At 39.3% G+C, this 25784-nt stretch overlaps 1 protein-coding gene across 2 annotated transcripts in view; it reads left to right on the top strand.

The window, feature by feature from the left end:
• Positions 1-25784, top strand: part of HMGA2 (high mobility group AT-hook 2) — a 188732-nt gene that overhangs the window by 20502 nt on the left and 142446 nt on the right. For both annotated transcript variants that reach the window (XM_073000409.2, XM_073000410.2), the window contains exon 3: positions 1290-1340. In XM_073000409.2, coding sequence (XP_072856510.1) covers positions 1290-1340 — 51 coding nt within the window. The remainder of the gene's footprint in view (positions 1-1289; positions 1341-25784) is intronic.

Below are 25784 nucleotides of genomic sequence, written 5' to 3' on the forward strand. Positions count from 1 at the left end.
TCTCCTTTTTACTGATAATTTTCACCATATATATGAATGCCATGTTAGGGCCTACATAATGTATTTGACATTAAGGGCCTACATAATGTATGTGACATTAAGAGTGGAGCCACATAGCAGCTGTGCTCCCCTTTATGTGTTTGCATCCCCTAATTTCTTAAACACCTGAATCAGACTCCTGTCTCAAGCAATAATGATTAGCAATAATGTGAAAAACAGACTTGGCATACTAAGTTAAAATTTTTCTCATTTATTCCTCCAGTGTATTTACACATGCTGCAGTTTCTCAGTTCCATTTTGCTACCCACCACTTAGTATCTCCATAAGGGATAATAATAATTACTGCGTATCTTACTGGATTGATGGAAGCCTTATTAAATTAATGTGGAAATTTAATCTACCCTTAATTGAGGGTGACAGCTAGTAAGGTCAGTGAAATGTGCTTCTGCGTAACCGTGCATAGGGTTGCACTGTAAATGTTAGATGTTAAGATTATTCTATAGCTGATTTTCATTCAGTTACAAAAATGATTTGGAGACATAACTGCAAGTAGATATGTGAAAACACAGGGCAAATAAAGCATCTGTTCATACATTATATTGTTTTTCCAGTAATTTATCCATAATGAGTGTTGCACTTTACATGAATTTTGGTCTTTCATGCAAGTTAGAATGAGTAGTTGGGAAAAAAAGTGGATAAGGGTTAAAACGGCTAAAGCAGAAATGGAATGGTTAATTTAATTAATATGCATTGAATGATTTCATATTAACTGAATGGTCAGAATTCAAGGAAGGGACAAATTTCCTGATTGCTCCTATACTGCCTGAAGCCTCAGTTTTTTTGTGTTAGCTGCCATTACTAACATTTTGAGTTAGTTTTGGCCCACAAAACAAAGGCGAGCTCTTTAAACAGATATGTCCAAAGGATAGTCTTTGTCAGTGCGTTGATTTGCTTTCCATACATCCTTATCAATGGTCTAGACATAAGAAAACATAGTGAATAGTCTATCATTTTCAAAAAAGCCATTTCCTTCCTTTAACAAAGAGTTTCTCAGTCTATTTTATGAAAGGATGAGAGCAGCATTTCTCTGTGAGGAAGGGAGAAGAGAAAGAGAGATAACAAAGTGATTTTTTTTCTTTCAGTGTCTCTAATCTAATCAGTAGACAAATAAAGTGAATACTGTTGCAGGAAGTATGCAGTAGTTAGAAAAAAAGAGAGTAGTCTAGTAATGTAATATAAAATAATTGGAAAGGCAGGAGAACTATAACAGGTATCTGTGTTTTTTGTAGAAAGCAGAAGCCACTGGAGAAAAACGACCAAGAGGCCGGCCCAGGAAATGGGTAAGTACTGCTGTATTTAAACACATTGCTCTTCTACTACTCAAAACACAGCAAATGAAAGAAATAAATTATTTCATTTGAGTAGTTGTAATGAAGTTCTATAGTCCATTTAATTTGGCCTCGCCAGTAGTTAGCAAGGTCAGATGTTTGCTGGGGTTCATGAACTGGTGGAGATAGGGAGCACATTGCCATGTAACCAGAGAGCTGATTGCTTGTCTGATAATGTTTCTGTCAGCAAAAATTGAAATGCAGGGAAGAAGAGGAGCACAGAAGCAGAGGGCAGTTTCTCCCTCAATTTGCTCATACAATTGGTTATTTGTCCCCTTGGGCCAGGTTGTCTGCATATGTTTTGTGTTTTCTTTGCTGGGGATGCATTTTCCTTTGTGCTGGCCAAGGATGAAGATTGTTCCCTTTACTTGCCTGTGTGGGTGATCCTGTTGGTTCTCATTCTTCTGACCCTTTTTTCCCCCCCTGCTATCACCACTACCCAATCCCCTTCCTATTCTTTGCACCCCTGACCACAACTTGGCGTGGGAATATAGGACTTCTGGGACTCCCAGTTCCAGAATTTGCCCAGAACTGCTTAAGTAGGACTCTGAGAAGGTGAGAGAGAAAACAAAAGGCAAAGGATAGGTTTTCCTACCACCATTCTCTGTTTTATTACATGCACTTTAGCTGGAAAGAAGGCCTGTGGATCCTAGGAAATCCTAGGAACTTTGAGAGGCAAATCCAAATGCCTCTCAAATACCTGAGAGGCATTCCTTTCTTCATCTCAGCCAAAGCACTTGTACAGAAGCAGAAAATGATGGTAGGAAGATCTCCCTTTTGCCTTTTGTTTTTCTTCTTTCAGTCCCAGAATTCTGTCTTGACAGGTTGTGGACTAATTCTTGGACAGGGAGTCTTAGAAATCCAAAAATCCCATCCCTACCCATTACCCAACCCTCTCTCCTCTCTAGCTGTGGTAGTCATGGTAAGGGGAGAGATGTGAGCCCCATGCCAGATCCATAGTGAAGAAGAGGGGCAGTGGTAAATAACAGTGGCTCAGCATACCAGATTCTGGACTTTGTATGGTGGGCTACAAGGTCCTCAGAAAACTGCAGCAGCCTCAAATGAAAACATTAAGAGTGAAGGCATGTGAGTTGTTATCACAACTTCCTACCTTTAGACTCTGGCAGTTTAGTCACTGACAATTTACTACTGTTCATTGAGAGGGAATACATTGTGAGTCTTATTAGCATGAGTGGACCTCACCTCATCTCTTGGGGAAATAATAATAAATAAATAAATAAATAAGAGAAAAAGGTTACACTGAGATAGTTTGTTGGGTAATTCTGTTTCAAAGGTTAAAGGCATGGGATGTTATCAGGCGTTGGAAAATGATTGTGAAAGAGGATAAAATTCGAACAAAGTGTATGCAAAGATAAAGTTAATAAACAAAACTCCTTTGTTTCTCTTACAATGTTCCATCGTCTCTAGGAAACACCGCACCCTAAAGTTGAGAAACTTATACCAAACACCTCAGTGTTTTCTGTTATTTATTTTACCTGAGCCACCTCTGAGAACTTGCTCAGATAGGTTGAGCCCAGCCAAAGTGATTCTGCACCTGCAAGTCACTTTGCACTGTGACGACTCTGTATGTGAGATAAGGTCTGCACCTCTTGTGGACAGCACTCTGACAAAAAGAGAAATCAAAGGACCACATTCAGGCCCTTGGTCACACAAGGGAAATGTTCTCTTGTCCTTCCAATAATTTCCTTACCTCTGTTGTACTGATTCTCAGTCATGTGGTATATATACCCAAGAACTTTTAGCAGTAACAATTTGTTTCCTACTGTTTGAATCATTATGGCCGGCTATACCATGGTACCAGTTGATTTTCTCTTTTGCTTCAGTGGTGTATCCAAAGGCCGGTACTGCAGCAATGGGTCAACTTACTCTGTGACATACTTTTACCAATGTATTAATGTACTGGCTGCAATAATAATAATAATAATAATAATAATAATAATAATAATAATAATAATAATAATAATAATAATAATAATAATAATAATAATAATAAAGTGTGCTGAAATAATGGTAGCACCTTCCTGGCTTCGATTCCGAAAAGAAGCAGAGCAAGTCAGGCACACAGGCAATTCCAGTTGCACTGATACAACAGAAGTACAAAATAACAATCCTCCCAAGGAGTGGAACATAACAATCTTGATTGTGTGATGGAGGGAAAGCAACAATCTAACTGGGGGATAACTAGAGAACATTTCCATCCTTTTTCCATGACCTATCAGCTTGCTACTGTCTCCAGATCTTTTACCATCCCCTGCTTCAGCTCCCACTGGTGTTCCACATGGCATTGCAATTCTCCAGTCAAGTGAAAATGTGAATAAAAGACTGTACTGCTGAATTTTTAAGTAGCTGGGTTAACTTTCCACACCTAGAGGACTATGAACGAGACCCACACTTAGGGCTTTGTTGTTGAATCCTAGGTGGTGGAACTCCTTGGTAAGAATGCTAGGCCTATACACTTCCTATTGTCTTTCTGCTGGCTATCGAAACCTTTTTTAAAATTCTAGCGGGTTTTCTGCAATTGACAAACTGCTGAACAAGGGGTTGTTAGCTACTAGATCTTATATTTTTTTATTGATACATTTTCAAATTACTTTTAATTAGAGATGGGGTATTCATATTCATATACGAATATCCCCACACAGATGCAGATAACGAGGGTCCGGCCCCCTTGGGCCAGACTGACCTCTGACGATTCTGCTGCTGCCATGAGCTCCATGTTCCCTTCCTATCGCTCTATTGCTCACGATAGATTAGCCAGTCCTGGCAGAAGGTGCGATGATGAGCCTCTCTGCCAGGTCGAAGAGTGGCTGATCCATCGTGAGCAATGGAGTGATAGGAAGACACAGCAGAGCTCATGGCAGCTGTGAAATCGTGAGTGTTCAGTCTGGCCCCATGGGGCTGGACCCTCGCTATCGGCACCTGTGGGGGGATATACGTATTCATATATGAATACCCCCATCTCTACTGTACTTTTAATTCAGTTGGGTTTTGATATAATAGTAATGGACCGAATGACAAACCAGGATTCAGGGGGGTCTGGGTTCGAATTGCTGCTCGGCCATTTATTTGTTATTTGTTCTATTTCTAGGCTGCCTTTCTCTCAGAGACAGAGAGAACCATGGGAGGGAGGCGTTGTTAAACTACTCCTTAAATATCTCACTTACCTTGTAAACTTTATTAGGATCACTATAAATCAGATGCAACTTAATGTCACATAACAGAACTGTGTTTTAATATGAAAACTGTTTGCATTTTTATTGTATCTTTTTTAAAAACATGTCAGCTGACTCCCAGATTTCAGAGAAAGATGGGATACAAATCAAATCAAATCAATTAATAAGAAGCAATCTCAGAGATTACATTTTACAAGCTCCAGTGATAGGAAGCATAGGTGAGAATGGCATTGCATTTGGGTCCCACCTTTTTTACCCAAAGGAAGAATGGAGATTGTTATTATATGCTGTCAAGTCGCCTATGACTTATGGCAATCCTGTGAATGAATGGCATCCAAAATGTCCCATCCTCAACAGTCCTATTCAGCTCTTGTAAACTCAAGCCTATGGCTTCCTCTACGGAGTTAATCCAAGTTTGGTCTTCCTTCTTTGGAAGGAATTAAAGCAGTTTTTACCAAAAAAAATGCATTGTAAATAGAAGTAAAGCAGGCTGAACAAAGTTAAATCCTTTGAGTGAAGAAATTACCTGTGGGAGGAGAAGCCCATTGTATCTTGCAGATATAACTTTTGCTACTACACAGCAAATGCTTTCAGTGCCAAGCGTGTATTTGAAGACTGTTATTAATTCCCACAGATTCTTCTGTACAAAAGCAAACATTCTCTCTCCTTTGGCCTTACTTGTGCCTGCAATTATGCAGAGAAAAGCTAGTGTGAATTAGGCTGCTGTGCAAGGTACATCCCAATTATCCTACAAATTTATAGCAGATAATCATGAAAATTGTTCCACGTATTGCCTAATTGATATGAGTGTTTTCCTCAACATCACTGGTGCTGCAGTTATTTGCATGGGAATGTGTGTAAAATGAATTAGCTCTCTGGTGTAATTGAAAGTGTGACAGTGTTTTCTTATCACAGATATAGCTAGTGCCATATTTTGCAGCTTTAGTCTTAAAATTTGCTATAATACAGAAATAGCAAAAGAGTCTAGTAATAAGGCAATCAAGACAACAAGGAATGAATACCAAAAGACAAAACTTATGAATAAGAAATCTGCATAACAAAGTCTGAAATCCTGCTGCACTGCAATTCCAAACCATAATTTTTAGAGGTTGTCTCAAGAAGTCTCTGTGTGCAACAGATTGTGTCCATGGAGATTTCTTAACTTGGGGCAATTCGCTCCTAAAAATTGTGCTTTTTTTATAGCATTGCAACAGAATTTCTTATTTATAAGCAATGTTTTGTCTTGGGAGTTTGTTCTTTTTTGTTTAGATTTAAATCTGTTTTGGGGGGTTGTTCTTTTTTGTCTTGATTTAAATTTATGAGGGTATCCTAGAACAAAAAAGGTGTGTATTAATGTGACCATACAGTTAATAAATAGGTATAATCTCAAGATTAGACCACTGTAATGCGCTCTACGTGGGGCTTCCTTTGAGGTTGCTGCGGAAATTACAGGTGGTGCAGAATGCGGCGGCCAGATTACTCAGTGGAGTGAAAAAATTCCAACATATTTCGCCCACTCTGGCTGCATTGCATTGGCTGCCCATCAGGTTCCGCATCGACTTCAAAGTGTTAACGCTTACGTATAAAGCCCTAAACGGTTTAGGGCCTCGATACCTGGCGGAACGCCTATTCCCACCAAGTTCTACCCGGATCACACGGGCGAGCCAGGAGGTGAGGCTGAGGAGCTTAACGCCGAGGGAGGCCCGAAAAGAGAAAACAAGAAATAGGGCCTTCTCGGCGGTGGCTCCTCGCTTGTGGAATAATTTACCTCCTGGTATTCGCGGAGCTTCCTCGCTGGGCACCTTTAAGAACCTATTAAAGACCTGGATGTTTCGGCAGGCCTTCTCACCAGATTACTTTTGATTTTCTTTTCTCCTTTATTGTTTCTTTACTTTAACTGTTTTGTAATTTGTTGTTTTATTTTATTGTATTTTATCTTTGTTGTTGGCCGCCTAGAGTAGTCCATCGTGACTAGATAGGCGGGATATAAATTAAATAAAATAAATAAATAATAAATATATTAGTGCTATTTAAATTTATGTTGACTTTGTGTATGTAGGAGCTCTGTCACATACAGTGGTGCCCCGCTTCATGATTACCTCGTTAAACAACGAATCCGCTTTACGATGATTTTTTTGCGATTGCTATTGTGATCGCAAAACGATGTTCCTATGGGCTTTTTTCGTTTGATGACGATTGGTTCCCTGCTTCTGGAACCGCTTGTTTGCTTAACGATGATTTTAAAACAGCTGATTGGTGGGGCACAAAATGGCTGCCCGCTGTGCAAAATGGCTCCCCGCTGTTTTCAGCACCAATTGTTCGCTTTACAGGCACGAGAAAATGGACGTCCTATGCAGGATCTTCGCTGAACGATGAGGTATTTCACCCATTAGAACATATTAACTGGTTTCTAATGCATTCTAATGGGTTTTTAAATTTTGCTTGACGATGATTTCACTTAACAGCGATTTGAATGGAACGGATTATCGTCGTCAAGAGAGGCACCACTGTATATGAAAAAGGGATACACTTATGTAAATGAAAAAGATGCCTACATAGAGCTGTTTTCTCCTTTGAAATTAATGATTCATGAAGGAGGTCTGTGTATATAACATGCATTGCTCTGCACCAACAGCTACATATAAGAGGATGTATAATATCAATGAACCAACTCAGTGTAGCTGATTTTAATAGCCAATCTCAGTTTGCACTGTACTTCTGTACAGGTTACATTTAATCTTTTCACTTTTCACTGGGATTATTTTCATTTTTTATTTAACAGAGGATTATTCTAAACTGTTCTGTTGTTTATAATGGAGGTTACTGTGATTATTAAACAACTGCTGGATTGGCTAGAAAGTGCAAAGTTACATGTGGCAGTTCCTTTTTAAAGAAAGTTAGTCTGCAAACCTTTTTTGAGAGTCTAGGATTCTGTGTCATATGTTGTTCATCAAACTGTAAAGGTATTATTTGTGCTGTTTCCTTCAATATGTACTTGAGATATGTATTAGCTAACAGACCACTTTAGAACTTGTGGGAGCCAAGTCTCTTCTGCCAGTTTGTATTAACTGTATTACGTCTGGTGAATCATGTTTCTTTTGAAAGTGTAACTAAATCTATTGGACCAATTTGATAATAGCAACAGGAGCAGCAATAATGGTGATGAAGATGATGTAGGAATGTGCAAGAATTAACATTTTTATAGTAGTGTATACTGTTTTATATTTTTAATGAAATAATACATTTCTCGAAGACTTAATGTGAAATTTAGGTTCTCCATGGGTTCTTGCACTGTATTCATTTAAAGAAACCATCTAAATGCGGAGCAAAAAGTGAGGTGTTCATTTTCCAGAAAGAAAGTTAGAGTCAGTAGAATAGTTTCAGGTGTACAAAAACACTGCCATTTCTCTCTTGCCCAGCACTTAAGTGTGTTGGCCACAAACCAGCCAAGCTGGACATAAATAAGCCTATTGATTTCAGCAGGACAGAAGCATGCATAATAGTGTATTGAGTTGTAGCCAGTTGCTCCAATCTCCAAGAATTCATTGTGGTTTGAAGTAGGCTTCTATTTGGAGGTTGTCCTATTGTTCTGTGAATGTTGCAGTGTTTAGAGCGGAAAGCCTGGCTTGGAGTGGTGGGAATTTTCACCTTGTGAGCACATTTGGTGGTCAACTTTTATAGAAAAGCTGTGTTTCTTGTTCTGTCTTCTCCCTTTTCTACAGAGAAGAACTATGCAGCAAGGTCAAATCAAAAAGATTTCCGTGGTAAGGGAGAGGATTCTATATGGAGAGATACTTATCAGGATAAATAAAGCAAATAAAAACAAAAACAATGCATACGTTTGGAGCTTTTAATCAGTGGTTCCCCCTGACATTGGAAGGCAGAAAATAAAGCCACATGTTATATTGCTTTTAGAGATGGGCACAAACTGGTGGTTCAGTGGTTTGGTGCATTCTCTTTACTGGCTGCATGGCTGATACATGGTTTAGTGCCACACCCTCTCTGGTGGGTGCCTATCGAGAGGCAGTGCCTGGAGGAAGTGGGGCACAGAGGACAAGGTGCTACCTTTGAGTGGGTGCCTGCTAGGGGGTGCGGGTGCTGAACTACAGATAGTTGTGTGGCTGGTAAATGAACCACACCAAACTGCCTATCCAGCAGTTTGTGCCCATTTCTAATTACGGTACTAGATTAAATTCAGCCCTTCAGCACTCTTCCAGTTTACAAATGTGGTCTACTGCTTCTGTATTCATGATTCAAAACACCAGGAAATGGCCTGACATTACCTTATAATGTCATGTCTGCTTTGCCAGCAGGAAAAAAGATGGCAAACGTATACATTGCAAAGCTCAACCTGAATGTTGATACCAGTGTTAGCAGTCAAGATGATCTGCAAGAACCCCTCTTGCACACATTGTCAATCACAAAGAGAAAACCAAGCAAGGGAAAATCCCAGAACATTGTTCCTTTTCTTTATCAGTCAACCACTTGTCACCCAAACACAAAGCAACTGCCATGGATGTTTTTTGATAAATTATCTTCCCAGATATTACTATATAATACATAATACTTACTGTATTTGTATGTGTATTAGACGCCCCCATGTATAAGACACCGTCACTTTTCTAACCCAAAAATTCTTTCTTTGTAAATACTGTAGCTGCTTTCTCCCTTGCAAAAAGTGGAGGGGAAAAGCAAGGGAAGGGCTTTTCCCCTCCACTTTCTTTGCAAAAAGCTGCTTTCCCCCTCCACTTTTTGCGAGGGGGAAAGCAGATTCTTGCAAAGAAAGTGGAGGGGGAAAGCAGCTTTTTGCAAAGAAAGTGGCGGGGAAAGCAGCTTTTTGCAAAGAAAATGGAGGGGAAAAGCACTTTCAAGAAAGTGGAGGGGGAAAGAAGGAATCGCTTTCCCCCTCCACTTTCTTCTGAGGAAAATGCTTTCCCCCTCCACTTTCTTTGCAAAAAGTGGAGGGGGAAAGCAGGGATCAAAGCGCTTTGATGCCTCCCCACTCCTTCTGTGTTTAAAATGACCCTCATTTTTTCTTCTAATTATTATAGGGAAAAATGTTGTTTTATACACAGAAAAATAGGGTACTCTTTGTGTGACAGCCCTCTCTTTTCCCATCACTCCTCTCCCGTTCTCTTCTTCTCCTCACACCACAGCTGCTCTCCTTGTGTGTTTATTTATTCAAAGACACGTGTCTGTAGTAAGGCTGAAGTCCCAATTTACCATCTTGCCCAGAAGTAAACCTCACTCACCTCATTAGGTTCCTCACGTATTGGAAACAAGTGTGGGCAGTGGCTACAGAATACTTCAAAGGGCATGTGCAGCCTGGATTTATGAAAATGTTCCTATATAAAATATGTATCTTTAATCGGCCATACCAAATGACAGGACAGATCAAGTTCAAAAAATTTAAAAGCTTGTAGTAGGAATCAGTTTCTGTGGTAACTATTGAACCCATAATGAGCTACCAAAAGTGGTAGCAAAATGTGTTAAGTGTGTATCTGTGCATATAGGTTTTAAACATCAGAATGGTTCTTAAAAATTAGAAATTAGATTTTTAAAGGTACTCATCCAATTTCCTCCACATTTTGCAGATAGCAAGCCCAATCACTTTGTCAAATATGGTACCGATTCAATAGCACATTCAAAAGTTTTGTTTGAATAACATTTTGTTAGGACTGCCCATTCCTGTCAGAAATGGCTTATGGAATGTTGTTATGGCTGGTCACCCAATATCAGAGGTAAACTCCTATGCACCTTTTTATACCTTTACATGTTGTCCCCCCCCCACACACATAATTTGTTCCACAGTTGCTTTTGGACTGATATTTATTGCTAGTGTTCATTTTGGTGGCATGCCTCACTTTCTTTAATACTTGGTGACACTTATAAGGATACTATGAGCTTTAGCTAGCCTGGATTCCAAGTGAGGGAGAAGCTCTTTCAAATTGTGCTCAGAAAATGAGCCACCCCAATATGAACTATGTTTAATGAGCACATGGTTGGAAAAGAACAGATTTCTTTCTCATGTAAAGCCTGGATATTTAAGATTTAAGTGCTCAGTTGGGCCGATGCAGTTAGTTCTAAGAGGCACAAATTAGAGTTGATTTTCAGTTACATAAAAAAATAGTTGGCTCTCAAGTTACTACAATCTAGTTTTAAAAATGTAGGTGTTCTTTGAAAGTGCTGCTGGAGGGAGTCTTTGATAAAATACCACAAATTGACAGAGGGCTATACAGCTTTTGCAACACGTGGGCTGAAATTCTGTTGCGTAGTTACATGAAAAATGTAACCTTTGGAAGCAAATTGCTTCAAGTTAAGAAATCTCCATAGATGTTTTTTGCATTCTATATTGCGTGACTTAACATGAAACAGATAATATCTATAGAGATTTCTTACCTTAAGGCAATTTACCTCTGAACATTACTCCTTTTGCACAGTACCACAACAGGACTTCAGCCATAGGAACAAACATGCTTCAACCCTTTCAGTGAGATTTGAATGTACAGCACAAACATCTGTCAAAAGAAGATACTTTGTGTACAGTTTTATACTTGTAGGGCTCAGATAATGTCTACAGAGAGTGATTAAATTGCAGCAATTTGCATCTAAGTGTTTTTTTCCTTTGTGTTAACTCCACAACAGGATTTCAGCCATGGTTTTGAAAAGAAAAATACCAACGGAACCAAGAGCAAAGTACTTTAAATATGAAAAGTTATTCCACCCATTTTGGTCTACCTATCTAAATGCCATTACCTTTTCTCCTAAAAGTATTTGGTGCTAGGCTTAAATATTTAAAAAAGCAAAGCAATAACTCAAGAAGAAAAAGAATTAAAAATAGGAACCTTTGCTAGAAATGTATTTAAATCTGATGCAAAAACAGCAGAGGAGTGGCTAATATTTCTTCTTTTAATGAGTTCAAGCACAGATATCACCATGACAGAATTATTGCCTAAATATTCTGGAAAGTACATCAATAGTTTGCAGCATGCAAACCCTGCCCCCAGTCTGTGCTACCAGCAGCTTTGTGGAACCATTTTCATTGGGGAAGTCAAACTGGAAGGGGTAACCCGTCCCCTTATCCTCCTACTACGTTCCTCATACATACAGTACATGTTATAGCATCTCTTTGGTCTCCTTTATCCTTTGATAAAGTCATAATTGTTTAATTGATATTAATTGACATTCAGAGCCACCCTACCTTGCTGTGGTTTCTGTTTGCTAAAATGTGAAGTAGTGCGAAGATCTCATAATAGATGTCTTTTCTTTACTAGTTTGGTTCTGCAAAATAGAGGTAACTTATGTTCAAATTATCAGAGAGTTTGCCTCAATTTTTGCATCATTTATATTTAAATAACTTACCCAGATTTGAAAGACAGACTGAAAATTGTAGTTCCAGTATGCAGTAAAAAGGGTGACTTGATCCAATATGTTATCTTAATCTAGTTTGACTGTCACTTCAATTAGCCTCCTCAATATGAACTGAGAGCCCTTTTCAAGTCCCAATGCAAACACATGGAATTTTAGCTTTCATGATCTTAACAAGGTTGCTTTGTGCTAACATATCCTTGAGGTTTCCTTTGCACTCGCTTAGAACTCATTCATACTGTATTGTGACATGTTGGCGATGACAAAATCTGTCCTGGGGGCCTGTTTTTACATTTGTCTGTTTAGGAACTTTTTAAAAAGGAAAGGAAAAGGAAAACTTGCCATCCGCTCATAGCTTTTAAAATCCAGAATAGAAGCAGCAGCTGTGGGGAACATACATTCCAAAATGTTTATATCGTTTATACCATAATTGGGTGCAACAGAGCTCTTCCTGTAATGAACAGGCCTGAATCTGGTCATGCTTCGTTCACAGAGTTCAGGCTGAAGTTATGGACCACTTTGCATGTAATGCAATGAAAGGAGATTCTAATGTATAGTACATATATTCCGAGCAGAAGGTCCAGAAGAAAATTTCCAGAAAATAAACTTCCAGCCTCATTATTTTGAGCAGAATTCTGGAAAGTTACTTTTGTGACTTCTGTGTCTCAGAACCAAGGTTGTCATGCTGGCTGAAGGATTCTGAAAGTTACAGCCTGCAGAAGCAACTGTTATAAGCTTTGATTTTAAGACCAGAGAATAGAGGAGTGGCTATGCATACCTGCTGTAAATTATAAATGGTATGCTTATACTTGACAACAAGATGAGTAGTGTCTGAGAATCACAGCTATTGTACCACTCTTTTAACTTTTGGTGCTTCAGAAACCCAAAGAGTAATTGGGAGGAGGGGAATTTTTTTATTTTTCATATAAAAAATAAGACCACTGTAAAATATGGTGCTGTATGGGAAGTTCATATATAAAATATATGTACTATGGGCCTTACTCTCAGCTGTATCAAAATTGTTAGAATAATTTTGAACAAACTAGAGCCCTAAAATTTGGCTCAGTTGTAGTCCAAGGCATTCTATCATACTTCATTAGCCAGCTTTGTATATTTTTAAAAGAAAGGTAGTATAGAAATCACAAGAGAATTTTTTTTACATTCCCCTTGCCACCATAGAAATAGCACTTAGATTGTACTTCTCTAGTAGCTGAAAACTGGAACACACAGGGTCTAGCGCACACTGTTTACTAGAAACGTCTGTGGGGGTGCATTTGTATGCCTTTCCTTCAAAATAGAAAAAGAAAATGTGTCAACACATGGATGAGCTGCTTTTAATTTTTCCAGGAAGGCTTGGTATCGTGCACATAGAAGGCAGTCTGATTATATGCAAGCATTCAGTCCAGAATCCTATTAAGTTTTTATGTGTATGAAAGAGGAATGATTGAAACTGCCAAGGAGAATTGCTGTTAACTGAAGAGGTGCTGCGTGCATGCATCTGGCATCTTGTTGATTTGCTGCACCAGCTTCCGCAATTCCATTTCAATGCATATAAAAACACAGTACAATTCTGCTCGTCGCATCATTCACAAGTGCGCACCTCTCGGGGGGGTGTCCCTCACTATTGTCATCATCGTTGTTACATGCTGTCAAATCACTTTGGAGTTATGGTAACTCTATGAATTAATGACTTCTCAAATGTCCTTTCGTTTTAGCCCTGAGAACTAAATGTGGTTTTCTTTATTGATCCATCTCATACTCATCTTCCTCTTTTCCTAGAATTAATGTTTGTTCTGATTTCTTGGCTCTACTTTCTACTTGAATTCATGATTGAACCAAAGTATAGAAAAAAATTAACGATGTTGACTTCTTTATTGTCAGCATTAAAGGTGTGTAATTATTCTGTAGTTATTATTTTCCTTGTCTTATGATCAACTTGTAGTTTTAGAACAGGTAGTCATATTAATCTGTGCTAGCATGTCAGGTAAAAATGAACAAAAAATGAACAAGAAACCCCACTCTCCCTACCGAAATTCGGCTGGCACCCTTGCTGGGCATTTTCAAAAACCAGTTAAAAACTTGGTTATTTAAACAGGCCTTCCCTCCAGTCAATTAATTAGTTTTTTTCCCTCTTGAGTCTTGCCATCTTGGAAATGTGTTGTTTAGAATTAACTGTATTTTTATATATGTTATCCTGATGTGTTTTAATCTATGTAAGCCGCCACAAGTAGACATTGTCTAGAGAGGCGGGGTAAAAATCGAATAAATAAATAAAATAAATAAATAAGTAAAAATAAATAAAGAAGAGAGAAATGATGTGGCATTTTAAAGACTAACTGCTGTGTTTTAATGTGTGGTTTCTGGGATGAGTTTAATGTCTGACAAAGTGGACTTTGTCCACGAAAGCTCACAGTAAAATACGGCAGTTACTCTTTAAGGTGTCATTATGTTCATCTGTAATCCTGGTTTCTTTAGGATTAGAATATATATTGAACATTTCCCAATCTGTAGCTCATTGTTTTGTTTTTCATATTTGTTGGCATATTCTTGATAGGATTTTGATAGAGTCAGTCTCTGTAACTTGAAATAGATCATTTGTTACCATGTCTATTCCTAGTGATTTATTCCCCATGTTTGAAAGCAGTTTCACTTCACTTTCTAAAACTACAGTTTATTGGCCATAAGATTTTTCTTTAAAGAATTCTGCCATCTTTGCATCTCTTTTGTATAGTTGTGTTGTTCAGCATATTATCTCCATCTTCCTTTTATCCTGCTGAAATAAAATATTCCTCTGTTGATCTTTCAGTATCTCTAATATTAGCTTTCTTGCCTTCCCCCATTTCTTTGCAATTATTGTTATTCTCGTTGTGCAGTTCACTGAAATGTTTAGGATTCTGATCCTATTTCTGTCACCGTGTACTTTTGCTTCTCATTTATCATTAACAATTTAACGATTTTCATCAGTTCTCTATCGAAATTTTTCTTTTAGCTATAAGAATAAACTTTTTTGCATTTTTCCTTGATCATGTTTCTGATTTCAGTCCCCGGTTCTTCTGGTTCACCGTTGATTGAATTTAGCAATGCAAATCTGTTCTTGACATGGCCTCTGGATTCTTCAGGAATGTTATGTACCTTATATATTGCTACAATGCTTGGTTTACCATCTACTTGATTTCTGTCTTGGTCATCTCAAGTTCTGTCAGTTTGGTTGCTTGAAGCATGTATTTACAATAAATAGACTGCTGCCTTCACAGAACTCTCTTGAGTTTTTCTTCTGCTTCATTTTTAGCTTCTATACCAAATCTCCCAATGACATTTAGATCCTACTTTCGTGTTCCAGTCACATGTGACTGTCAATGTATCCGGTTTCTGTGTGTAATCGGTTTCTTCCTGGACACTAACATAAAAGCCTTTTGGTTTCTTCTCCGTAGGTAGTTGGAACATAGATTAGAATGATTATTATGATGATAGAAGTTCCGTGAAGTCTGATGGATATTAATTGGTCAGATTTTGTCTCTAACTGCTTGTGCTGCATCACACTTTACACACCTTTCTCTATCCCATTTCCATTCAGAATATCTCTGAAAATGGAAAGGAGCTGTCTTTCATTATAGCAACTCTTGTAAATATGTAGAAAGAATATTGTTCTAGACTGAGCACTAAAGGGAGTGCTTGGGGAGAGAAAAAGATAATTCTAAATAATTTCTATAGAGAACTTTGAAACCCCATAAAATTGGCACCCCAGTCCAAGAACGTCTGGGCCCTATTTGCAAAGCTTGTTAAAAACAGTATGAATACATTCCCTCATAATACAGAATTAGAATTTATAATCCATATTCCTCAATGAGAACTTTGAACTATAATACATTTTACATTAAAATTACCAGTGGCTAGAATCTAGTTAAAATTACACCAATGTGAATCAGCATTAATTTCAGTGGTTAGTTGCTGAATATTAAGAAGTCAACACAGATAGGTGATTTGGCACCTCCTGTCACAAATACCAATCAGTGTCTTAACTAGTGGCTATTTGCCTCTGAGCAGAGATGGGATATTCGTATTCATCTCCATGCAGATATGAATATGAATATTGTAGACACAGGTGGAAGGGCAGTGCAGTCCCTCCCTCCGAACTGGCCCACCCACTCATGGGTCGCCATATGGCACACGTGGCAAATAGCATCTCCATCATGGAAGCAGCTCGACTGGTACTTCCTCAGCCTAGCAAGGAAGGCAGGATGAGTCGTCCTTGTCAGTTGCCACGTGGTCAGCAGTGCAGAGAGGTGGGAAAGCTCGATGGGAATGCTGCTAGCCAATATGAATATCCCATCTCTACCTCTGAAATTTTACCTGGTAGCCTTATGTTGGCAGGCATATGTAATAGAATTCTGGCCATCATGCTGGGTTTTTTTAAACATCAAAAGGCATAACAATAAAAATAAAATATTATTTAAATTAAAATACAGTGGTGCCTCGCAAGACGAATGCCTTGCGGGATGAAAAACCCACAAGACAATTGGTTTTTGTGATTGCTGTGGTGCCTCGCAAGATGGTTTCTTCTATGGGCGTGCTTTGCAGGACGTTGTGGTTTTTTCCCCCCGAGACTGATGCCTCGCAAGACGAATAAATTTCATTCATCTTGTGAGGTTCCCTAGACGATTTTTTCGCAAGACAGTGCTTCTTGTGGAATGAATTACATTCGTCTTGCGAGGTGCCACTGTACCTGATTTATATTTTAAAAATTTGTTTTTTAAATTGATTATTATCCACTCTGCTTTGTATTAATGTGGAAGAGTAGAGGGTGAGAAATATACATATGATTCAAATATCAATAGCCCACTTTTTCTGGTATAATTCAACTTATAGTGGGACTGCTGTTTTCATTTCCATTATATCTGGAGAGATGAAAGCTAACAGAGTGCCTGGAAACTTACATTTCAGGAGGCTGGGAGCAAATGACAGGAGTAGATTATTCTGTTAATCCCCCAGAAGGTTGTAACTTCCTAAAACATCTGGATCTAACCACTGTTAGAGGAAAATACATGTCTAGATAACTGCAATGTTTTGGTAATTATGTTTGCAGGAGATTGATGTGATTTCCTCTATTTATTTATTTATTTCTAATTCATAAAATAGCGTGATTGTTCACATTCATAGCATTACATTCTTTTTGATCCCTTGATGAATCATAATTTGGTGACTGCCATCTCCCATGTGATATCATGGTCCTTTTAAAAGTCCTTACGCAAAGATTACTGGAGTAGAATGTGAAGGATGAAATGTCCTATCTAAAAATTACTATTTAAAATTGATAATTAAATGTTTAGCTAGAGATGGGTAAAACTAATTGTTCCAAACTGCAGTTGCCTCTGGTTTAAATCCATTAACCTTATAGTGTTCCATCAAGATTGGATATACAGTATTCTTTATGTTTGTTTGGAATGTATTGATGACATCCATGTGCAGAGGAAGTGAATTTATGCCGTAGTTTAATATATTTGAAAGTTTTCCCAGCAATGAAAGTCTTCCTTTATCTTTGAATTTCCTGGCTTTTATGGATTCATATTAGAACTTTTGTGTTATTTCAATGAGCGTTTTCCCCCTTTGTACGTGTTTGATGTTCTTTAGATTGTTTTTATTGGCTATGTGCATATATACATAGAGTAAAAATAAAAGCACTTGCATTTAAGAATCTTGCAGAGCTGTGTGATTTTCAAGTGGATAATCTATTTATGAGATTATTATGCTGGCATCACAGGACATGGAATGCTTTCTACCCCTCTTAACAAAAGGTAACAATTTAAACAGCTTTTATGAACAGAAGTTAAAATGATTTCTATGAATCATGAGTTCAGTTTTGCCATGACTGAGAAGAGCTCTGCCATAAAAGGTGTGATCCATGTTAGAGCTCCACAGTGGAACATCTGGAGTAAAAACTAAGAAGTGTTCTGAGAGTTCACAAAGTGCTTTTCCCTCATCACTAAGAATTGAAGAACACTCTAATGCTTTGTCTGTCCTAGAAGGATACATGCATGTCTCCCTCCCCCAGCTCCATACCCCACTGTTGTGCAGATTGAGATCACAAATAGGATTAGGGATATGTGTTGGCCAGGTAAGGAACGGTCAATCAAATACATTTATCTTAACTGGAGTTTCACAATAAAACAGAAAACAAATTATGAAGATGTTATAACTGAAGTTTAACATTGACTTCTGCATTGGTCATTGATGACGGGTAAAGGTAAAGGTTCCCCTTGACATTTAGTCCAGTTGTGTCCAACTCTAGGGGGTAGTGCTCATCCCTGTTTCCAAGCCATAGATACAGCGTTTGCCCGTAGACAGTTTCTGTGGTCACGTGGCCAGCGCGACTAGACATGGAACGCCGTTACCTTCCCACCAAGTTGGTACCTATTTATCTACTTGCAGTTTTGCATGCTTTCAAACTGCTAGGTTGGCAGGAGCTGGGACAAATGATGAGCACTCACTCCATTGCGTGGATTCGATCTTAACAACTGCTGGTCTTTGACCTTGCAGCACAGAGGCTTCTGCAGTTTAACCCGCACCACCACCACGTCCCTATCATTGATGATACTCAAGCACAAATACCTTCATAAAAATGTTAGTCATAGTATTGCTCCAGCTTTTTTTCTTTGTTCCTGGAATGCAGTGACAAAAGTTGTTTGTTGAGCTAAAGTCCAAAATTTCCATTTTAATATGTTTGTCTCTGCCTTTTAGAGCTAGTTGCAAAATATATTTTGTTCAAAGAAAAGCTAACAGGCAAATTAAATAAAGTCTTCCCTCCCTCTTTAGATTTTTGTCATTCAGGCTTCAAAGCATTCCTTGTGCCTTCATGAGAACTAAAATTTTAGGTCAGGTGGGAGTCATAATTCTAAGCTACCTGTGTTTGAAGGGGGGATTCAGTCTCAGTTATTGGCTTAGTGCTGACACATAGAATTTTAAAATATATATAAAGGGAGTACAGTGTGCATGAAGTGATGGATTTATATTATGTTAAATGAAATTAATGTAGCAAGAGGCTAAATTCCACTCTTCGATCTAAGTGAATTTTCATTTTTGCTTGATAGAGTAGTATCCATTTGTAGCTATCAAATCAGGAAAACAGTTGAAAATAAGTTCTGATGGCATGTCTATATTATTAATATTAATGGGGACATTAATGGAATTAGCTCATTTTACTTCCCCCTCCAAAAGATTTTGCTGAATAGAATCTGTATGCATCCATATAGAGCAGCTTCTGTATTCACAACAAACACATGGTGCCAAGTCAATTCTGATTTAGGGTGACCCTTTCCAGGGTTTTAAAGGTATAGGGTAGTCAGATGTGGTTTACCGTTTCTGACTTCTGGGGGCACTCTAGGGCTGTGCAGTTTGCATAAGACTTCATGGGCAAGCTCTTAAATAAAATACTATTGGAAACAGTTTTTGGATGAACAAAGAAACCAATTGCACAGTTACAAGATGGGGGATACCTGGCTCAGCAAAACTATGAGCGAGAAGGATCTTGGAATTGTTGTAGATCACAAGCTAAATATGAGCCAACATTGTGATGTGGCTACAAAAAAGGCAAATGGTATTTTAGGCTTCATTAAATCCCGGGAGGTGCTAGTCCTCCTCTATTCGGCACTGGTTAGGTCTCACCTTGAGTACTGTGTCCAGTTCTGGAAACCATCAAGAAGGATGCTAACAAATTGGAACAAGTCCAGAGGAGGGCGACAAGAATGTTCAGGGGGCTGGAAACCAAGCCTTATGAGGAAAGGCAGAAAGAATTGGGCATGTTTAGCCTTGAGAAAAGAAGACTGAGGGGTGGTATGATAGCACTTTTCAAAACTTTGAAAGGCTGTCATACAGAGGAGGGGCAAGATCTGTTCTCGATCATCCCAGAATGCAGGACACGCAACAATGAGCTCAATTTAAAGGAAGTCAGATTTTGGTTGAATATCTGGAAAAACTTTCTAACTGTTAGAGCAGTACGACAGTGGAACCAGTTACCTTGGAAGTTGGTGAATGTTCCAACACTGGAGGCATTCAAGAAAAACTTAGATAATCACCTGGCAGATATTGATTGTATTCCTGCATAGAGCAGGGGGTTGGACTTGATGGCCTTGTAGGCCCCTTCCAACTTCACTTTTCTATAATTCTATGAACCTTTCTCATCTTTATCGTAATACTCACTCAGTTGGTCAGTTACATTGCTTATAGAATTTGCCACATTTCATCATGTCTCCCCATGATGGTGAAGGCTGGGAGAATAAGCTGGTGCTTTAGGCATTTTATCTCTTTCCACTGAACTCATTGCCAGTATTTTGAATAAAGAATAGGAAGAAACAGAATTTGGCGGCAGACGAAATTGGCAATTACAGGCCTGTTGCCAATGTTTCTTTCATTAGCAAAGTGGTGGAAAGGGTGGTGTTTGATCAACTTCAAGCGCATTTGGATGAAACAAATGCCCTGGACCCATTCCAGCCAGTTATCTAAACCACTAACCTGGCTACCATTTCTAAAGCTGAACCACTGAGCTAAAAAATAAATAAAATAAAATAAAATAAATATCGAAATAAATAAATAAATATCCAAACCAAAAATATTCACAAATGTAAAGGGATCCAGTAGTAGCCTAAAATAAGACCTGGACTGAGTAACATAAAGCTGTCTCCCCAAAATACCAAAGTTCTGTTGAAAACATTATTACTTGATTGAAGATGTTGCAAATAGTCAAAAAAAAAAAAAAAAAAAAGATAAAACATTAAGACCAGATTCAAAACGCAGTTCAGAAGTTCCAAAAGCTATCGTTTATTGTGAAGCCAAAGCTTATTCAAAAAGAGTTGAAACTAAGGCAATTCAAGAATAATTCCCAGGTAATGATAGGGACAACAAACAAAATGTATAAGTTATTACTAGAACTGGAGGACCAACACTTCTAACACCCTTAAAGTGTCAGAGGAAACAGATTTGGGAAGGGAAATAAGTACTGAGGTGTGGAAGAACATTTGGGTTGAGCAAATATTAAAGTGTACATTGGTAAGAATAAAAGAAAATGTTTACAAATTAGTTTGGAAATTATATTTAACACCAGTGAAGTTGAATTGTATGGATAATAAATATTCTAATTTGTGTTGGAGATGTGGTCGTGAAGTAGGTACTTATTTTCATATGTGGTGGGAATGTGAGAATGTATTGAAATTTTGGAGGTTGGTTTTTAAAGAAATTAAATACTGAAGTTAAATGTAGATATATGCCCTAGAATAGCACTTCTATCAATATTTGATAGTGAACAATAGGGTTGGACAGTAAAAGAATGAATAACAAGTTTATTAGTGGTAATATTTATTGTAGAAGAGAATTGGAAAGTAAAACATGGAATATAACTATTAATGATAAGCTAACTTGTGATATTAAAGTAAAAAGGGTTTGATTAATAAGAGTATTTTAGTGATATTTGGAGAGTTTTTATAGATTATGTATTAATAAAAGGGAAGGGTTGTGTACCTTCACAAGATTCAGTGCAGTTGTAGAAGAGGAATGGAGCTTCGTAAATGGAAAAAACCTGGCATACTGTATCTCCAAATGGAGAGGGGCACTGTTTATGTAATTGTATAGGCTATTTTGTGTTTATTAAGCTCTTTTTTCCTAGGTTTTTATTCTTTGTATTGTTATGCATTTTCTTTTTTCTTTTTTGTACTTCTTTTCTTTTTTATTTAAATAATTTTTTAAAAAAATTAAACTTTTCTATGCTAATACTTACTATAGAGCAGAAATGTAACATAGAGCATATGCAGAGTGCAGACTAAATAGTGAAGATAAAAGAACTGCTGGGTAGCTCGGTGGTTTAGGCAACTGTCTCCTAAGGGAAGGTAAGCCAAAATAACTAATCTCTCTATGTTGTTTACATACTCATCATCCACTTTTCCAAACCTTTCAAGGGTAGTTTACTAGTCAGATTCTCAGTTACCCCGAAAGTTCTAGAAGCAAGTAACTTTTCTTCCAGTGTAGCTTTACTCATGTTGCTGTTTTCCCACCAGTTTGGCTGAAGCCAGTTTTACTTAGTTTCCAGTTTCACAGGAGAAACATTTATGACCTCAGTTCCCACCAAATAGTACCCATCTGCAAGTTTTCTCTTAATTAATGGGTAGTTCTTCTCTTTCCTTTCCACTTATTTCTGGCCCAAGTCAACAGGCCTAACTTTACACTTGTTAATCCCTCTTTTGCCAATTTCTGGACAACTTGTAAGCAACATCTCAAAGTATGCACGCAGACCAAAATGTATATGAGACAGGCAGATCAAAATACAGTTGTTGCCTTATGCCAGTTCAGGATTTTTGTAGCCCAATACTGCCCTATTTGATTACCATGTCCATCCAGAGTCTTTGATCATGGCTTGCTGCCTAATATGGATATATGCAATCCTGTTATGAAATGGAACTAGGACTTTCTCCGTACGGATTATATGTTTTAACATATCCCTTCCCATAGCCATACATTTCAATCTGGATCTTCCACAGTCTCTCAGAAAAATTATGGTGTGGAATTCTACTTTTGACAGCAAAGAGGATACCATGAACTATTCCACACTCATGAGTTGTCTTTCTATAAACATTATGATGACGTGTATGCCTCACCCTTGGCTACTAGCATTTTTATTGTTGGCCAAGCTCATCTGGAAACACAACTGGGGAAATAAGTGCCAGACTCTTCATATACAGTGGTGCCTCGCATAACAAGCGCCCCATTTAACGACGAATCCGCATAGCGATGCGGATTTTGCGATCGCTAATGCGATCGCATACCGATGTTCCCTATGGGGAAACATCGCTTTGCGATGTTTCCCCATAGGCCCCATTTTCCCCCAGCTGACCGGCAGGGGCTTCGGAAGGACCACGGGGGGGCTCCTCCCACGGTCCTTCTCAAGCTCCCGCCTGTCAGCTGGCCGAAAAAGCCGGCGGGCGGCCAGCTCGCTCCTCCCGGGACGGCAGAGGCGGCAGGGGAAGGGAAAGGGCCGGGCGCCTGACTGCCCTTCTCCCGCTCCACCTCCTCTTCTTCCTCCGAGGAGGAGGCGGAGGGAGCTCAGCCCAGGGCCGGCAGCGAGCGGTGCTTTGGCCGGCTCGCTCCTCCCGGGGCGGTGGAGGTGGCACGGGAAGGGAAAGGGCCGGGCGCCTGGCTCGCCGTCTCCCCCTCCATCTCCTCCCCTTCCTCCAAAGGCTGGCCACCGGCCGGCTTGTTCTTTCCGGGGCTGCAGACGAAGAAGGAGGGAGGGAACGAGCCCCAGCGCGGCCGGGCGCCTGGCTCGCCGTCTCCCCCTCCATCTCCTCCGCTTCCTCCAAAGGCTGGCCACCGGCCGGCTTGTTCTTTCTGGGGCTGCGGAGGAAGAAGGAGGGAGGGAAGGAGCCCCAGCGCGGCCGGGTGCCTGGCTCGCCGTCTCCCCCTCCATCTCCTCCTCTTCCTCGGGAGGCTCCTTAGGAAGCCCCCGCAGGCCAGCTGGGGGGAAATTCCAGCTGACTGGCGGTTCCAAAATGGCCGCCCGCTGTTTTCTGGACGGATTCCTCGCTTACCGAGGCAGCGAAAATGGCCGCCCCTATGGAGGATCCTCGCTGAATGGTGAGTTTAGGGCCCATTGGGTTTTTATGTTCCATTTAGCGATGTTTTCACATAGCGAAGGTTAATCCAGAACGAATTAACCTCGCTATGCGGGGCACCACTGTATATGCCTTTTTTCTTTTCCAAATTAAACAACTTCTGCTTATACTTGATTTTTTTTTTTGTGATTTTGCAAATCTGAGTTAATGTTTGGTCACTTTTCTGGTTTAAGCTTATTTATTAGTCAATCATGCAAACGCATAGAGCATTAGTGTGTGTGTATGTAAAAATACTTCTCAGAGAGAATACTTCTCTTTTAAGTTCTCCAGTCTTTTGCTGTAATGCCGTATAGAAGCTAAGTAGCAGCCAAAATCCTGTTGCATAACCTATGCCTGTGGAAGGATGATGATCTTATAGGCAGGATCAGATTTTCAATATTTAAGCATTTCCTCCTTCCAAATTCCAAGTACAGTGGTGCCTCACTTTACGATTGCCCCACATTATGACGAAACCGCATTATGACGATCTTTTTTTTCGATCGCAATTGCGGTCGCAAAATGATGGTCTGAATGGGGTTTTTTTCGCTTTGCGATGATCGGTTCCCTGCTTCAGGAACCGATTCTTCGCAAAACGACGATTTTCCTCCAGCTGATCGGCGGTTTCAAAATGGCCACCGGGTAAATAAAATGGCTCCCCGCTGTTCTCTGGGACGGATTCCTCGCAAGACAGCCACCGAAAATGGCCACCCTATGGAGGATCTTTGCTGGACGGTGAGTTTCCAGCCCATTGGAACGCATTGAAGGGGTTTCAATGCGTTTCAATGGGCTTTTTATTCTCGCATTACAACATTTTCGTTCTACAGTGACTTCGCTGGAACGAATTAATGTCGTAATGCGAGGCACCACTGTAATCCTCTAAGCAGATTATTTGGAATTCAGATAAGCCATGAGACATAAGAAGGAAACCTTTAGTTATCAACTGTCTCATCCTGCCAGGGACATATTTACCCTGCTACAAACATAATTTACACAAGATTAAAAAAAACAACTGATGCAAATATGTGAAGAGCACTGTTATTTATTTTATTACTTCATTTATTATTTCTCACCTTCTTCCAAGTCTGAGATTCAGGGTGGCTGACAACATTAAAAACAAGTGCAAACAAAAGCAGCGAGATAAAAGATGGCAAAAATTTTTACAGTGTTACTGGTTCACTGAGAGCAAATGGTAGATAAAAAGGGAAGGGTTAATTGAAACCGAGAAGGAAACACTAGTTCTTAATCCAGCATGGCTGCTTCCAGGAATTATAGTTTATTCCCAGGAGAAAGTTGTTATAAGCTTTCAGCCCGTATCTGATGAAAGCTTATAATAAAATCTCTCCTTATTAAATAAGGCTCCACCTATTCTAAGGAATCCATTCTAGTTACAATATTTGGTATGTTTATAAATTATTTACTCAGCTGTTCTGGTCTGTTGGGCAAAATACAGATTTAGGGACATTTTTAGTGAAAGCATCCTGTACTCACAAAACAGAACACCTTTACCTGTATGTACAAAAGATCAAATTCTGCAGGTCTTTTACTTTGACAAATTACCCGTTGAATTCAAGTTAGGAAATGGCCCATGAAGTGGAACCTTGCTAATACACACTCTTTATAACACACATTCCAAACCTGCCATCTTTCTTGCTTTCCAGCACTAGGATCTGTGTGGGTGTGTATATATATCAGTGGTTCGTAACCTTTGTTACTTGGATGCTTTTGAACTGCAACTCCCAGAAACCCCAGTCAGGACAGCTGGTGGTGAAGGCTTCTGGGAGTTGCAGTCCAAAACTCCTGAGTAACCCAAGGTTAAGAACCAGTGATATATATTATACTGTACAGTGGTGCCTTGCATAGCGAGGTTAATCCATTCCGGATTAACCTTCGCTATGCTGAAGCATTGTTGAACGGATCAAAAAAACCCATTGGAACGCATTAAACATCGTTTAATGCGTTCCAAATGGGCCAAATACTCACCGTTCAGCGAAGCTTCGGAATGGCCGGCAGCCATTTTTGCGCCCTCGCCTCGCTTAACGAGGGCGCGAAAACGCTGCGCGCGGCCATTTTGGGCCATTTCTGGGCTTCCGGCGGCCATTTTGGCCGCTGAACAGCTGATGGTCGGGCTTCGTTTTGCGAAGATCGGTAAGCGAAACGCTTACCGGTCTTCGCAAAGCGAATTTAGCCCTATTTTAAAAACGTTA

The sequence above is a fragment of the Pogona vitticeps genome, chromosome 5, assembly GCF_051106095.1.
Source record: "Pogona vitticeps strain Pit_001003342236 chromosome 5, PviZW2.1, whole genome shotgun sequence".
In the NCBI taxonomy this organism is placed as follows: domain Eukaryota; kingdom Metazoa; phylum Chordata; class Lepidosauria; order Squamata; family Agamidae; genus Pogona; species Pogona vitticeps.